Below are 13,455 nucleotides of genomic sequence, written 5' to 3'. Positions count from 1 at the left end.
GGGATACGTATCATCCTCGAAGCCAGGGGTTGTTCCACATACACTTCCTCCTTGATCGGTCCATTGAGGAAGGCGCTCTTCACGTCCATTTGAAACAACTAAAACGAGTGGTGAGCAGCATAGGCGAATAATATGCGAATTGATTCAAGCCTAGCTACAGGAGCAAAAGTCTCCTCAAAATCCAAACCTGCGACTTGGGCATAACCTTTTACCACAAGTCGAGCCTTGTTCCTTGTTACCATACCGTGTTCATCTTGCTTGTTGTGGAACACCCACTTGGTTCCCACAACATTTTGTTTCGGACGTGGCACCAGGCTCCACACTTCATTTTTCTTGAAGTTGTTGAGCTCTTCCTGCATGGCCAACACCTAGTCCGAATCCTGCAAGGCTTCTTCTACCCTGAAAGGCTCAATAGAAGAAACAAACGAGTAATGCTCACAGAAATTAGATAAACGTGAGCGAATAGTTACTCCCTTGTTGATATCACCCAGAATTTGATCCACTGGATGATTCCTTTGTATTGTTGCCCGGACTTGAGTTAGAGGAGCTTGTTGTGCTTCTTCCTCCTTATCCTGTTTTCCATGTGCTCCCCCTTGATCCAAAACTTGGTTTATAAAATGTCAGTGAAGTCAAAACCAAGGTGCTATTACTAGAGAGGGAGAGAATGAGAAGAGACAACTTCTTCACTTAATTGCTCTTCACAAGATGAGTATTCAACTTAGAGCAATTATAAAGTGAGTAGAAGTAGAGAGAATCGCACAAGAATAAAGATAGGTGACACAACGATTTTTATCCCGTGGTTTGGCCAAGTAGAACACTTGCCTAGTCCATGTTTTGGCTTCCCAACGGACGAGGGTTGTACTCAACCCCTTTCAAGTGATCCAATAATCCACTTGAATACCACGGTTCTCTTTTATCCCAAGTTTATCCCCTTGTGAGGAATCTCCACACTTTGGAGTCTCTCACACCTTACAAAAGATCTCAAATGAGCACAGGAGTAAAGAGGGAATAACAACACACACAAAAGCGAGAGTCGTAGCACTAACACACACACAAGACGAGAGTGAGCACAAGAAAGCAACATAGCGAAGTTACAACTCAGAAAGTCTCTTGAGTGCTTTATCATTTTGTAAATGTACATACTATTTAAGGGACTAGATGTCATTAGATTTAATTATAGTGGTGGTTGGAGGTGAAGGCAGGAGGGACTTAAGATTGATCTCTCTTTGCTTGGTGATCTTCTGGTGGCGATCTACCATGAAGTATGATAGAAATCTCTCCTTCGTCGCTTCATGAGCCTAGTTTATGAGATCGTCAAATTCCTACTGCTCATCGACCGACAAACTCTACGTAGTCGGCTTAAGAATATTGTATGGAGAGACATTGGTGTGTTCTTTAGAATTGGCCATCACGCCGATCTAATAATCCGAAACGCACTTGTCCCCAACAGAGTCGCCAAAAGTGTGTTGACGTCTTTTTGGGGTAAACACTAAACAAATCCTAGGCTTGCGCACGACGTGTAGGACCTTGGGGTCCTCTCGAGAGAACGCGAACCGTCCACGATAGTAGCTAGACCATCCGTGAGAGATTCGCTTCTCCTCTGCAGGTGCACAGACGATGGCATAGAGAACTTCGAAAGAACTAAGATCTCACCTCCCCGGAGGGACGTCATCAGGGAAGAAGGATCTTGGGGTTGCTTTTGGCGTCGAAAGGCTACCCAAAGCCCCTCTAGTCGAAGAGAGACGAAGAATGGAGGTTTGAATACTACAACTAGGGCAAGAATTAATTCTAAGACTAATGCATAAAGTGATTAAGATAAAACAGGATTTTGATTCATTTGTTGGATGATTCAATCGTCTGTACCAATATTATATATATATATGAGGAGTTTTGGATCCGTTTTCGGGCAGAACATAACAAAATCCCACGAGATATTCGAATTACCTCGCAAGAGTTAAGGACTACAACGTAAATTAATGTGATCATGGCATTCAACTTGCCATGTCGTGCCGTTCGAGTTGCGAATCGATCGTCCAATTACCAGATTTAATGCTCCACACATACTCGAGGAGGATTCGTCACCATAAATTAATGTGACCGTGAACTGTTCAAGTTGTCATGTCGTACCCTTCGAGTTGCGGATCAATCGTGAAGTACTCCCTCCGGTTTCCTATTAGTTGTCGTTTAGGACAACGACACTATCTTCAAAATATAACTTTGACTAATGTTTTTTATTAAAATACAAATAAACTCTTAATACATTTATATTTGTATAAAAGTATTTGTTAAGATAAATCTGTGCATATAAACATTAGGTTTCAAAACTAAATAATAAAATAGTTATTTGTAATAAAAAAATTATAAATTTGATTTAAACCTTTTCCGAAACAACAACTAATAGTACAACGGAGAAAATACATTTATTCATGTTTGTTCTATGAGGCAAAAAAAAACAACTTTCGAGGAGCCAACGTTCATTGCGGGGCAAAATCCAAGTGCCGCCACGACTCGTACAGGTTCCAAGAGGAGATTGTGGGCCAGCCCGTTTGAAACCGTGACACTGTCGTAAGGGCCCACCGCCATGTTACGAATCTATCGGCATCGGCACCGGGCCAACGCCGCGCACCTTCGAGTCTTCGATAGCCCTCGAAGAGTTATTTGCCCGTTCGCCATCATCAAAGGCGGGCTTCGCCCAATTGCCATCATGGCAATGTGCTTCGCTACTCTGCCAGTTTCAAACAACGGTTCACAGATATAATGCCATTTGTACCTCTTCACTAACCTGGACGCTAACTGTTACACTTTAACTGACAATTATACCCTTAGCTGAGACTCCGTTGCTGTCTTGTTCGCTCCTTGTTCGACGGTCTCCCTCACTCCTCCAACACCGTCGCTCAGGCCTGACCCCCGCCGCCGCCTAGGACTCGCCAGCGCCGTCGCCCACTCCCCTAGTTCTTCACTGCATCCAGACCACGCCGCCGCCTGAGGCCAGGCCTCGCCACCGCCGTCGTCCAAGTCCAGGCCTCGCCACCGCCGAAACCCTAGGCCATCCAAGTTGCGCCGCTGCCCGAGCTGAGGCCTCGCCAGCATCGTCGCCCAAGCTCAGGCCTCGCCAGCACCGTCGCCCGAGCCCAGGCCGCGCCACCGCCGTCGCCCGAGCCCAGGCCTCGCCACTGCAGTGGCCCGAGCCCATCCAGGCTGCCCTGCCGCCTAGGTTATCAATTTAACTGATGATTTATGTTGTTTGGCTACCACGGCATAGATAGAACACTAGATTCTAATCTAACTGATGATTTATTTTGACATGCAGTGCGTAAGGTCAAATTGTCCCCATTTGTAAACATGGATTCCAATCTTAGTGATACTGTGTCAATGTAAGTTCTCTGTCCCTTCTATTTACACTATAGTTTGCAGGTAAGATGTATTAGATCAGTTGCAGCTAACTTCATCTAACTACTAACTTTGTTGCGTTAAAATTTGTTATTAGGCTCGATGGAGAGCCTGAGCTTACTTTAGCTGTTGTTGACCCAATTGTTGCTATTGACGATATGCCACAAGCACAACATATTGATTGGAACACACTGCAAATAGTAGAAAGACAAGATGAAGAGGGAAGGCTGGAAGTAATAGATGAGGATCAGCTGTATAATCTATTGGGCTTGACTGTTGATGTAGAGACTCCTTCTATAGATGGTATGGGTAATGATGGTGATGCTGGTAGGGTTGATAGTGAGGCAGGGAGGGTTGATGGTGAGGCTCCTCATCTTTTGGATGATAGTTTTGGCGCAGAGATTCCAGTTGATGATGATGTGCCTGAGGAGAGAGTGTTTGTGCATGACCCAGATAAGCCCAGCATGAGTATTGGCACAGTGTATCCTGACATGAAAGAGTTTAGATTGGCTATGCGTCAATTTGCCATAAATGAGGAATTTGAGCTTCACATTGCAAAAACTGACCGAGCTAGGTACATTGGGTATTGCAAAGGAGATGGATGTCCTTGGCATATTGTTGGACGGAGACAACCAGATGGGAAAACTGTTATGGTATTTTTTGGTGCAACTATTAGTCTATTATGTTTCTTGTACATAGCATGTATTTTATTGTTTCAGTAAAGCTATTAGTGATTTATGATTTTTTTATGTATTCAGGTGACTGTGCTGATTGGTGGACACACCTGTACCTCAAGTGCAAGAAGGAAAACCACTACACCCACTAGTGCTTGGGTAGCTTCTAAAGCTGTTCATATCCTGCAAAAGAAACCAGCCATGAAGACTGTTGAGCTGAGGGACAAGTTACAGGAAGACTTCTGTTAAGAGGTTTGGTGGTGTTCCCTCGAGCTGAGCAAAGGGAGTGCTTCAGGCATTTGATGAATAATTTTGTTAAGAGGTTTGGTGGTGATATTTTCTCAAAGATGTATCCAACGGCAAGAGCCTATAGGAAAGAGGTGTCTCAGTATTTTTTCAACCAAGTTGTAGAGGCTTCCCCTGATGCCAAGGATTGGCTAGACAAAAACCACAAACTGTTATGGAGGAGGAGTGAATTCAACCCAGAAATCAAATGTGATTACATCACAAACAATCTTGCAGAAGTCTTCAATAATTGGATTAAGGACTTCAAAGACTTGCCTGTACATGAACTTGCTGACAAGTATAGGCAGATGGTAATGGTGTTGTGGAACAAGAGGAGAATTATTGGAGAAAGACTTAGTGGAAGGATCCTTCCTGCAATAATACATCAATTAAAAGCAAGGACTAGGGGATTAGGACATCTATCTGTTGTTAAGGCTAACTGCATTTCTGCAGAGATTTTGGATAGTAGCAGCACCCATAACAGGCATGTGGTGAAGTCTTATTTGCATCACTGCACTTGTGAGGAATGGCAGCAAACAGGTAAACCTTGTCAACATGCTCTTGCTTTGATCACAGCACAACAAACAGTAGATGTAAACATGGAAGACTTTGTGCATGAATATTATTCTGTTGAGAGGTTTAGGAAAGCATACTCAAGATTGATTGAGCCACTTCCTGACAGAACACAATGGCCTGAAGTGGACTTGCCATTTGTTGTTGGAGCACCACTGGACAAAAGGCTTGCTGGTAGACAGAGAAAACTTAGGATCAAAAGTTGTTTGGAGGGTGGAGGTGGTGGAAAACCCAAAAAAGATGCAAAGGTGGCTGCTGTAGAAGCTGAATGGGGGACAAAGAAACAAATGATCCGAGGAAAAAGAAAGTGCAAAAGATGTGGAGAGCTAGGGCACGGAGAAACAAGCTACAAGTGTTCGCTAAATGGAACAAAAAAGAGGAAGAGGAAACCACGAAAGAATACCACTAAGTATGGAGAGAATGCCAAACTACCAACAAAAAGGAGAGGCCAAAATGTGGAAGAGACAAATGCTGCTGTAGACCAAACTGCGCAAGAGACAGCTAATGCATACCAAGATGTGCAAGAGACAAATGCTATCATATCAAGTCCTATCAGACCAAATAGAGAAACAATATTACAGGATAGCCCTGTTAGATTGACTAGAAGGTCAGCACTATTTGTGAAGTTATCTGTGTTGCAACTAATTATAACTGCATTCTAATTCATTTTTTTGCAGGGGCTTGCTATGTTGCTTGGGGAGAGCACAAGCGAGCAGGCTGACTTCAACCTTGGCAGCAACAAATATTTGAATGTGTCGCCAACAAAGCTTGCAACAATAAAGAATGCAAAGCCTGCAAAAAAAATAACACCAAGGAAGAAGAACCTGACAGCAAGTGAATGACACCAAGGAAGAAGAAGAACAACAAATATTTGAATGTGTCTGTTTGAACCTGTCTGAAATCAATATGTATGAACTGTGTGACTCTTTGTATGGGTCGAATGTGTGTAAAATTTACTATCTAGCTTTCTGAACATATATGAAACCAGTGAGTCTAAACTGTGAACATCTATGAGGTCATTTGAACTGTGAACACCTCTGAAATTTCATGTGAATTTTGTCGTTTGGTGTGCTGAAAACTTTGCGCCAGCTTTGTCATTTGAATGCTGTTTTTTTGCTGAAAACATGTGCATTTTTTTGCTTGGTCTGAATGCATGTGAATGCTGTGCGCTAGAAACTGTGAAAAGAGCCAAGGGTACAATTAACGTGTGAATGCTTGGTCTGAATAGGGTATTTGAAACTCTGAAACTGTGAGCAGTTTGGACGTGTACAGTTTTGGAGGTGTGCAGTCAGTCTAGGCACCAACTTCGTTCGTGTACAGTTAACAACGTTAAGAGCCAAGGGTATAATTGTCAGTTAAAGTGTAAGAGTTAACGTCCAGGTCAGTGAAGAAGTACAAATGGCATTATATCTGTGAACCGTTGTTTGAAACTGGCAGAGTAGCGAAGCACATTGCCCATGATGGCAATTGGGCGAAGCCCGCCTTTGATAATGGTGAACGGGCAAATAACTCGCCCTCGAAGCATAACCGTTCCCATCCTCCTTTCCCGAACAACCGGAGCGCGGCGCGAGACAGGCCTCTACTCCCCGTCTCCCCCGCTCCAGCTGACCTCGCCCACTGTAAGCCCCGCCCGCTCGTTGCGCCCTCCGTGCCGGATTCCGTCACGCGGTTTTCTGTCGTGATCCGATCGGTTGTTTGCTGCGGAATCAGCTTAGTGATTGTTCTTAATTCTCTAGGGTTGTGGGGAGAGATCGCGTTCATCAGTGCCCTGTACGGAGTGACCGATCTCGGATGAGGACCGATATGCCAGTTTTGCTGTGATTATTGATCTGTGCGGTGCGTAATCGATCGAGATTTAGTTTGATTTGGGAAGCCCAGAAGCAGTACGTGCGAAATTCAGTTCCCTTCCACGAGCCCCCTTCCACTGGAATTTCGGTGCCTAATTTGTTGTTGTTCCTGCCGCTCTCTATATAGAGATCTTAATCAAATCTCCTGTTCTGGTGCAGAGGGGGACGTGCGATCGATCACGTGCGCGGCGACTGATGGCAGGCTAGATTCCGGCAATCCACAGTCAGACACATACATTTTGCGATCGATTTTTGGTGAAGCGACCTTGATCTGAAAATGGGGCTGTTCCGGGCGGCGTCCGGTCTGGCTCGTTTGGCGCTGCGGCGGAACCTCTCGCGCGCCGCAGCGAGCCCCTTCGCCGGCAGCGGTGGCGCCGTCCCGGGTGCAATGCCGGCGCGGTACTTCCACTCCACACGCCCGCGCAGGTTCGCCGCGCCCGCGCCCCGTGCGGTGCCGCTCTCGCGCCTCACCGACAGCTTCCTCGACGGGACCAGTAGCGTCTACCTCGAGGAGCTGCAGCGAGCATGGGAGGCCGACCCCAACTCCGTCGACGAGTCCTGGGACAACTTTTTCCGCAACTTCGTCGGCCAGGCTGCCGCCACCTCGCCTGGCCTCTCCGGGCAGACCATCCAGGAGAGCATGAGGCTGCTGCTGCTCGTAAGGGCGTACCAGGTGAGCGGCCACCTGAAGGCCAAGCTCGACCCACTGGGGCTTGAGGAGCGCCCAGTCCCGGATGTGCTGGACCCGGGGTTCTATGGATTCTCTGAGGCAGACTTGGACCGTGAATTCTTCCTTGGGGTGTGGATGATGGCTGGGTTCTTGTCCGAGAACCGGCCAGTGCAGACACTGCGTTCCGTGCTGGAGCGGCTCGAGCAGGCTTACTGCGGCACCATTGGGTATGAGTACATGCACATACCTGACAGGGAGAAGTGCAACTGGCTCAGGGATAGGATCGAAACAGTTAACCCAAGGGAGTACACTTATGATCGTCGTCAGGTCATGCTGGATAGGCTTATCTGGAGTACACAGTTTGAGAATTTCTTGGCGACCAAGTGGACGACTGCAAAACGGTTTGGTCTTGAAGGCGCTGAGACTCTGATCCCTGGCATGAAGGAGATGTTTGACAGAGCAGCTGATCTTGGTGTAGAGAGTATTGTCATTGGGATGCCGCACAGAGGCAGGTTAAATGTCTTGGGAAATGTTGTGAGGAAGCCCTTGCGACAGATATTTAGTGAGTTTAGTGGTGGTACCAAGCCTGTCAATGAAGGGGAGGGGTTGTATACAGGTACTGGTGATGTCAAATACCATCTTGGAACTTCATATGACAGGCCTACCAGGGGCGGGAAACATATCCATCTGTCACTGGTTGCGAACCCAAGTCATTTGGAAGCAGTCGATCCTGTTGTTGCTGGGAAGACAAGAGCGAAACAGTACTATTCCAATGACCGTGACAGGACCAAGAATTTGGGTGTGTTGCTGCATGGTGATGGTAGTTTCTCAGGGCAGGGCGTTGTGTATGAGACACTGCATCTCAGTGCCCTTGAAAACTACACCACTGGTGGGACAATACATATCGTGGTCAACAATCAGGTTGCTTTCACTACTGATCCAAGGTCAGGGAGATCCTCTCAGTATTGCACAGATGTAGCGAAAGCATTGGATGCGCCGATTTTTCATGTTAATGGTGATGATTTGGAGGCCGTGGTTCATGTCTGTGAGCTCGCTGCAGAATGGCGACAGACATTTCATTCAGATGTAGTGGTGGACATTGTATGCTACCGGCGATTTGGCCATAATGAAATTGATGAGCCGTCCTTCACCCAACCTAAGATGTACAAGGTACACACTCTTCTTTGTATCTTGTACCCCATCTAGTTAGATGCTGAAGGGCAGAAAAAAATATGAATCTATCATGTATTTTTTGGTATCATAATCAGAAGAAATCTTCGAAATCTGAAATCAACCTTGATTCTGAATAATCAAATTTGGTGGAGTTTCAGTATTATTTGTCACCGTCAAATGTGTGATTGTGCCCATCACATTTGGAAAGTTTTCTGTTTGTGCCAGGTGATTAGGAACCATCCAAGTGCGCTTGAGATTTATCAAAGAAAGTTGTTAGAGTCTGGAAAGATCTCAAAGGAAGATATTGATAAGTTAAACAAGAAGGTCAGCACTATACTTAATGAGGAATTCCAGAACAGCAAGGACTATGTTCCCAACAAGAGGGACTGGCTTTCAGCTTACTGGACTGGGTTCAAGTCACCAGAGCAGATTTCGCGTATCCAAAACACTGGGTAAATAGATCTTCCTGTTTAGTTTGACTCTTTCTGCGTTTCTTCACATTTTAAGTGATCTATATCTGACAATCAACCGTGCAGAGTCAAGCCAGAGATTCTAAAACGAGTTGGAGAAGCCATGACTACTCTACCAGAAAATTTCAATCCTCACAGGGCTGTGAAGAAGATTTTTTATCAGAGGCGTCAGATGATCGAGACTGGAGAAGGCATTGATTGGGCAGTTGGTGAAGCACTTGCTTTTGCTACTCTTATCATTGAGGGGAACCATGTCAGGTTAAGTGGTCAGGATGTTGAGAGGGGTACATTTAGCCACCGTCATTCTGTCCTCCATGACCAAGAAACTGGAGAGCAGTACTGCCCACTGGATCATCTTGTTATGAACCAAGATGAGGAGCTTTTTACTGTGAGCAACAGGTATGAACAATATACTAATGACTTGTTCCAGTTAGGGATGTGCATGGGGCATGGCTTAACAGCGTAAGTTCGCCTTTTATAGGAAACATGAAATATTACAATAACCAGATAGACCCAAAACCGAACCAGTTTTTTTTCCAGCTGCACTAGTTGATTCCTGTTTCCACATAATGACTAATGAGCAGCAATAAAACAATTAAATAAATGAGGCATTGCATATCCATATGTCAAACATTGTCAGGTAAAATAATGTTGCTGTGCTATCAGTGTTATGTCTATTGTTGTACTTACTATTGATGTGTGGGTACTGTGCTATCATTAATTATTTGGACTTCTGAGATAATGCTACAAGGTTTGTACTGGTAAATTGAGAAACACATGTAAGGTGCAGCAGAAAGCCAGAAACACAGGCCAGGAATAGGATTCCTTAATGATGTGTTGTGTAAATACTTCTTATTTCCATCCACTGTAGACACTGACCACTGACATGATGTATACAAGGAACAAACTGTTAAACAAGCATAACAAGTACTCCCTCCGCCCGCTTGAATTGGGCGTTCTAGTTTTTTTGGGACAGATTATGGGAGAGCTGAAATGACACATGTAACCCTCATTTCTCTTAATTAAGCGTTAGTTACAATGCAAATAAAAGCTACTACAAGCAAGCTGGTGCTTTGCCCCAAGCGTCACCCAACCAGCGCCGCTTGCCGCTCCAACCAAAAGACGCTAAACGAATTGCATCTACGAAATGCTAGGATGCCTGACATGATGGTAGAGAGTGGACAGTGGTCTTGGGTTCCGAGCATGACAAAATTTGTGGACAAGCTAGATGACCTAAAACGTCCAATTCAAACGGACAGAGGGAGTAGAGAATTATTAGTAATCAGATTAAAACAATCTAGATACAGTAGTGAATGATGAAAAAGTTTTAACGGTCTTTGGATTTTATGGCTGATATGCACATGCTCCCTGTCAGGTTATTTTAAGAAGGCTTGCTGTACTCTTTCTTTCTTAATGAAATGAGACAGCTCTCTTTGGTAGTTCAAGGAAGAAAACAGAACTGAACACTTTGCACCCTCATAACTGGCCAAATTAGTGAATTTAATTTCAGGTGAAAACAAGTTTTGGTGGTGTTGTTCTTTAAGGAATCATAACCTTGAGGTTAAGAGCTGCTATATAATATAAATATACAAGGATACTATATTTTTATACCTGATTATTTTCCTTTTAATAACCGATCTGGCTTTGTTTTGGCCTGGTCTGATGTTTGCAATTGTTTCAACAGTTCCCTGTCAGAATTTGCTGTTTTGGGCTTTGAATTGGGTTACTCTATGGAGAACCCAAACTCATTGGTCATATGGGAAGCTCAGTTTGGTGATTTTTCCAATGGAGCTCAAGTGATATTTGATCAGTTCCTGAGTAGCGGGGAGTCAAAATGGCTCCGCCAGACTGGCCTTGTGGTTTGTCTTCCTCATGGATATGATGGCCAGGGGCCTGAACATTCTAGTGCAAGATTGGAGCGCTTTCTTCAGGTACTATTTTGCATTTCCAATAGCAAAGATGCACTTAAAAGGAACAGTCACAAGATCACTTAAGGCCTGTATGGATGCCATGAGTTGAAACTAATATCTGAAAAGTGCTTCCCATTTCATTATTAGATTCTTTCCAATTCCTCTCGATTCTTAGAAACCAAGCATCTTACAGTTTTTTCCTTTGGAAATGTTTATGCCATTTGCCAATGATGAGCATCATCATTGCCAGAAAATTGTCTTTGTTGCATAGAATGTTTAATATTTTCTTTTGTCATGAGGTGATAACTTTGTAGCCAAATACCTACAAGCAATGGAAATGCATCAAAATTGTCCATGGTAGCTCACTGGTCACAACATTAACTTTATGTGCTCGATTTTAGAGTTTTGAAAAGACAATGCAATCAAATCAACACTTGCGCTTCGTAGACTGATGGATTTGCAGTTACTTCTCTATTATGCAGTTTATCAGTTATATGTGTAATGAGTCTAAATGTCAGAGAAATAAGTTCAGTTTTAGTATATGGAAATGTATCCTTGGCTCTACATCGTTTAGATGCTGATAGTTTTGGTTACCTACATCCTTTTATATTAAACATCAACAACTGTATTGCAGATGAGTGATGACAACCCTTATGTTATACCTGAGATGGATCCAACACTGCGGAAGCAAATCCAGCAGTGCAATTGGCAAGTCGTTAATGTAACAACTCCTGCAAATTATTTCCATGTTCTGCGTCGCCAGGTGAAAATATTTGCAAATTTCCCCCCTTCCTCCTGTAAAACCATCTGATATGCACTGAAATAGCTTTCCTTTATTTCTAGATACACCGGGACTTTAGGAAACCTTTGATTGTGATGTCCCCAAAGAACCTCCTTCGCCACAAGGACTGCAAGTCGAACTTATCTGAATTTGATGATCTTGCGGGCCACCCTGGATTCGACAAGCAAGGGACACGCTTCAAGCGGCTCATTAAAGACCAGAATAATCACAAGGACCTCGAGGAGGGAATTAACCGTCTAGTTCTTTGCTCTGGAAAGGTAGGTTGTGTCACTCTTTTTTTTTGAAAGTTTGGTTGTGTCACTCTTGGAAATTGTTTTATATTGAAGACCATTAGGTTCCTTTTTGGCAAACCGGTAGGCCATTCCTTAACCTTTTTTTTACTATGGTTTCAGGTGTACTACGAACTGGATGAAGAAAGAAGGAAGACGGAGCGCACTGATGTTGCTATATGTAGAGTTGAGCAGCTCTGCCCATTCCCCTATGACCTCATCCAGCGCGAGTTGAAGAGATATCCAAGTATGTGTTTAGAAAAAAGTGGTTGCTCGTTTTTACTCTGCTGCATGATTTCTAATCTGTCAAGTGTATAGTAGAAAATGTTTTGCTAGCTGGAAGGTTAGTTGACATACAATCTAATGGATGAGTCCTAGTAATCAACAAACAAGCTGATACACACGCGTTTCTGTTGTGCAGATGCTGAGATCGTGTGGTGCCAGGAGGAGCCGATGAACATGGGAGCGTACAGCTACATCAACCCCCGGCTGCTGACGGCAATGAAGGCTCTGGGCCGTGGTGGCATCGAGGACATCAAGTACGTCGGCAGGGCCCCGTCGGCTGCTACTGCTACGGGCTTCTACTCGGTGCACGTGCAGGAGCAGACGGAGCTGGTGCAAAAGGCCCTGCAGCGCGACCCCATCAACTACCCGTTCTGAAAGAAACGAGACCCCTGTAAATTCTTGGAAAATTGGGCACCTTTTGATTTTGATATACCTCTATAGAGAGAGCAGGCCTTAAGGTATGCCTGTGCTGCTGTGCAGCCATTTGTTGAAATAATCGTTTCGGACTCTACAGTACCGCATTATATAGTTTATAATTCCATGATAAATATTGTATAAGTAATTATTGATTAATTAATATTATTTACTTCCTCCGTCCACAAATGTTTATCGTTATGATATTCGTGCTAGAAGTTTAACTGAATTTATAGAATATATAAGTGATATTTGTATCTTGATAATTTTACTACAAAAATAGATTCAAAGATCTATCATTTGTGTACATAGCGTGGTCAAAGTAGATTCAAAGATCTATCATAAGTAATGATGCTAATTATATACTATAAATATTAATATTTCCTTATATAAACATGGTCAAAGTTAAAAATATTTGACTCTTCGAAAAGTGAGAACAACTAACATTTATGTATAGAAGTAGTAGTTATTAAACATTTATTAGTAATTATGTTATTTTTATTAACTATCATTGTCTATGTTATATATCCATACACTTTAGGCTTTGTTTGAATGTACTTTGAATGTACTGGAGTTAAAATGTTAGTTGCTAAAATTAGCTGTTGACACTCAAATAGTCCAACTAAAAGTTTAGTTGGTTGTAGATGTTCAAACACCCCGACTAATAGTTACACCCTCAATTACAAATCAGTT

At 43.7% G+C, this 13,455-nt stretch overlaps 2 protein-coding genes across 10 annotated transcripts; both read left to right on the top strand.

Moving 5' to 3' along the window:
• Positions 1 to 663: 663 nt before the first annotated feature.
• On the top strand, positions 664 to 5,986 carry LOC118476322 (uncharacterized). Of its 3 annotated transcripts, none has more exons than XM_035965294.1 (5): positions 664 to 3,214; positions 3,311 to 3,374; positions 3,488 to 4,043; positions 4,149 to 5,529; positions 5,600 to 5,986. In XM_035965294.1, the coding sequence occupies exons 4-5, from the start codon at positions 4,367 to 4,369 to the stop codon at positions 5,670 to 5,672; spliced, it is 1,236 nt and encodes a 411-aa protein (XP_035821187.1). In that variant the 5' UTR covers positions 664 to 3,214; positions 3,311 to 3,374; positions 3,488 to 4,043; positions 4,149 to 4,366; the 3' UTR covers positions 5,673 to 5,986. The 3 variants fall into 2 exon arrangements, with proteins under 3 accessions (XP_035821187.1, XP_035821189.1, XP_035821188.1); XM_035965295.1 differs by lacking the exon at positions 3,488 to 4,043.
• Positions 5,987 to 6,381: 395 nt separating this feature from the next.
• LOC100383579 (2-oxoglutarate dehydrogenase E1 component) lies at positions 6,382 to 12,941 on the top strand. 7 transcript variants are annotated; one of them, XM_008670221.4, is made up of 10 exons: positions 6,382 to 6,541; positions 6,659 to 6,758; positions 6,929 to 8,609; positions 8,838 to 9,064; positions 9,149 to 9,481; positions 10,767 to 11,013; positions 11,627 to 11,755; positions 11,836 to 12,051; positions 12,187 to 12,310; positions 12,485 to 12,941. In XM_008670221.4, exons 3-10 carry the CDS (start codon positions 7,047 to 7,049, stop codon positions 12,721 to 12,723), a joined length of 3,078 nt encoding a protein of 1,025 aa, XP_008668443.1. In that variant the 5' UTR covers positions 6,382 to 6,541; positions 6,659 to 6,758; positions 6,929 to 7,046; the 3' UTR covers positions 12,724 to 12,941. The 7 variants fall into 7 exon arrangements, with proteins under 7 accessions (XP_008668443.1, XP_020403504.1, XP_020403502.1 ...); XM_020547915.3 differs by having other exon boundaries at positions 12,181 to 12,310; XM_020547913.3 differs by having other exon boundaries at positions 6,659 to 6,805; positions 12,181 to 12,310.
• The last annotated feature ends 514 nt before the right edge of the window (positions 12,942 to 13,455 follow it).

Source organism: Zea mays, chromosome 2 (genome assembly GCF_902167145.1).
Source record: "Zea mays cultivar B73 chromosome 2, Zm-B73-REFERENCE-NAM-5.0, whole genome shotgun sequence".
NCBI lineage: Eukaryota > Viridiplantae > Streptophyta > Magnoliopsida > Poales > Poaceae > Zea > Zea mays.
The sequence above is the reverse complement of the archived record's forward strand: the minus strand, read 5'-3'. Positions and strand labels throughout refer to the sequence as shown.

Coding starts and splice junctions, on each gene's coding strand:
- LOC100383579 (XM_020547915.3), top strand. CDS start 7,047: ATGGGGCTGTTCCGGGCGGCGTCCGGTCTGGCTCGTTTGGCGCTGCGG. Junction 11,014..11,626: donor GATTGGAGCGCTTTCTTCAG/GTACTATTTTGC, acceptor ACTGTATTGCAG/ATGAGTGATGACAACCCTTA. Junction 12,052..12,180: donor TAGTTCTTTGCTCTGGAAAG/GTAGGTTGTGTC, acceptor TTTTTACTATGG/TTTCAGGTGTACTACGAACT.
- LOC118476322 (XM_035965295.1), top strand. CDS start 4,367: ATGAATAATTTTGTTAAGAGGTTTGGTGGTGATATTTTCTCAAAGATG. Junction 5,530..5,599: donor CCTGTTAGATTGACTAGAAG/GTCAGCACTATT, acceptor ATTTTTTTGCAG/GGGCTTGCTATGTTGCTTGG.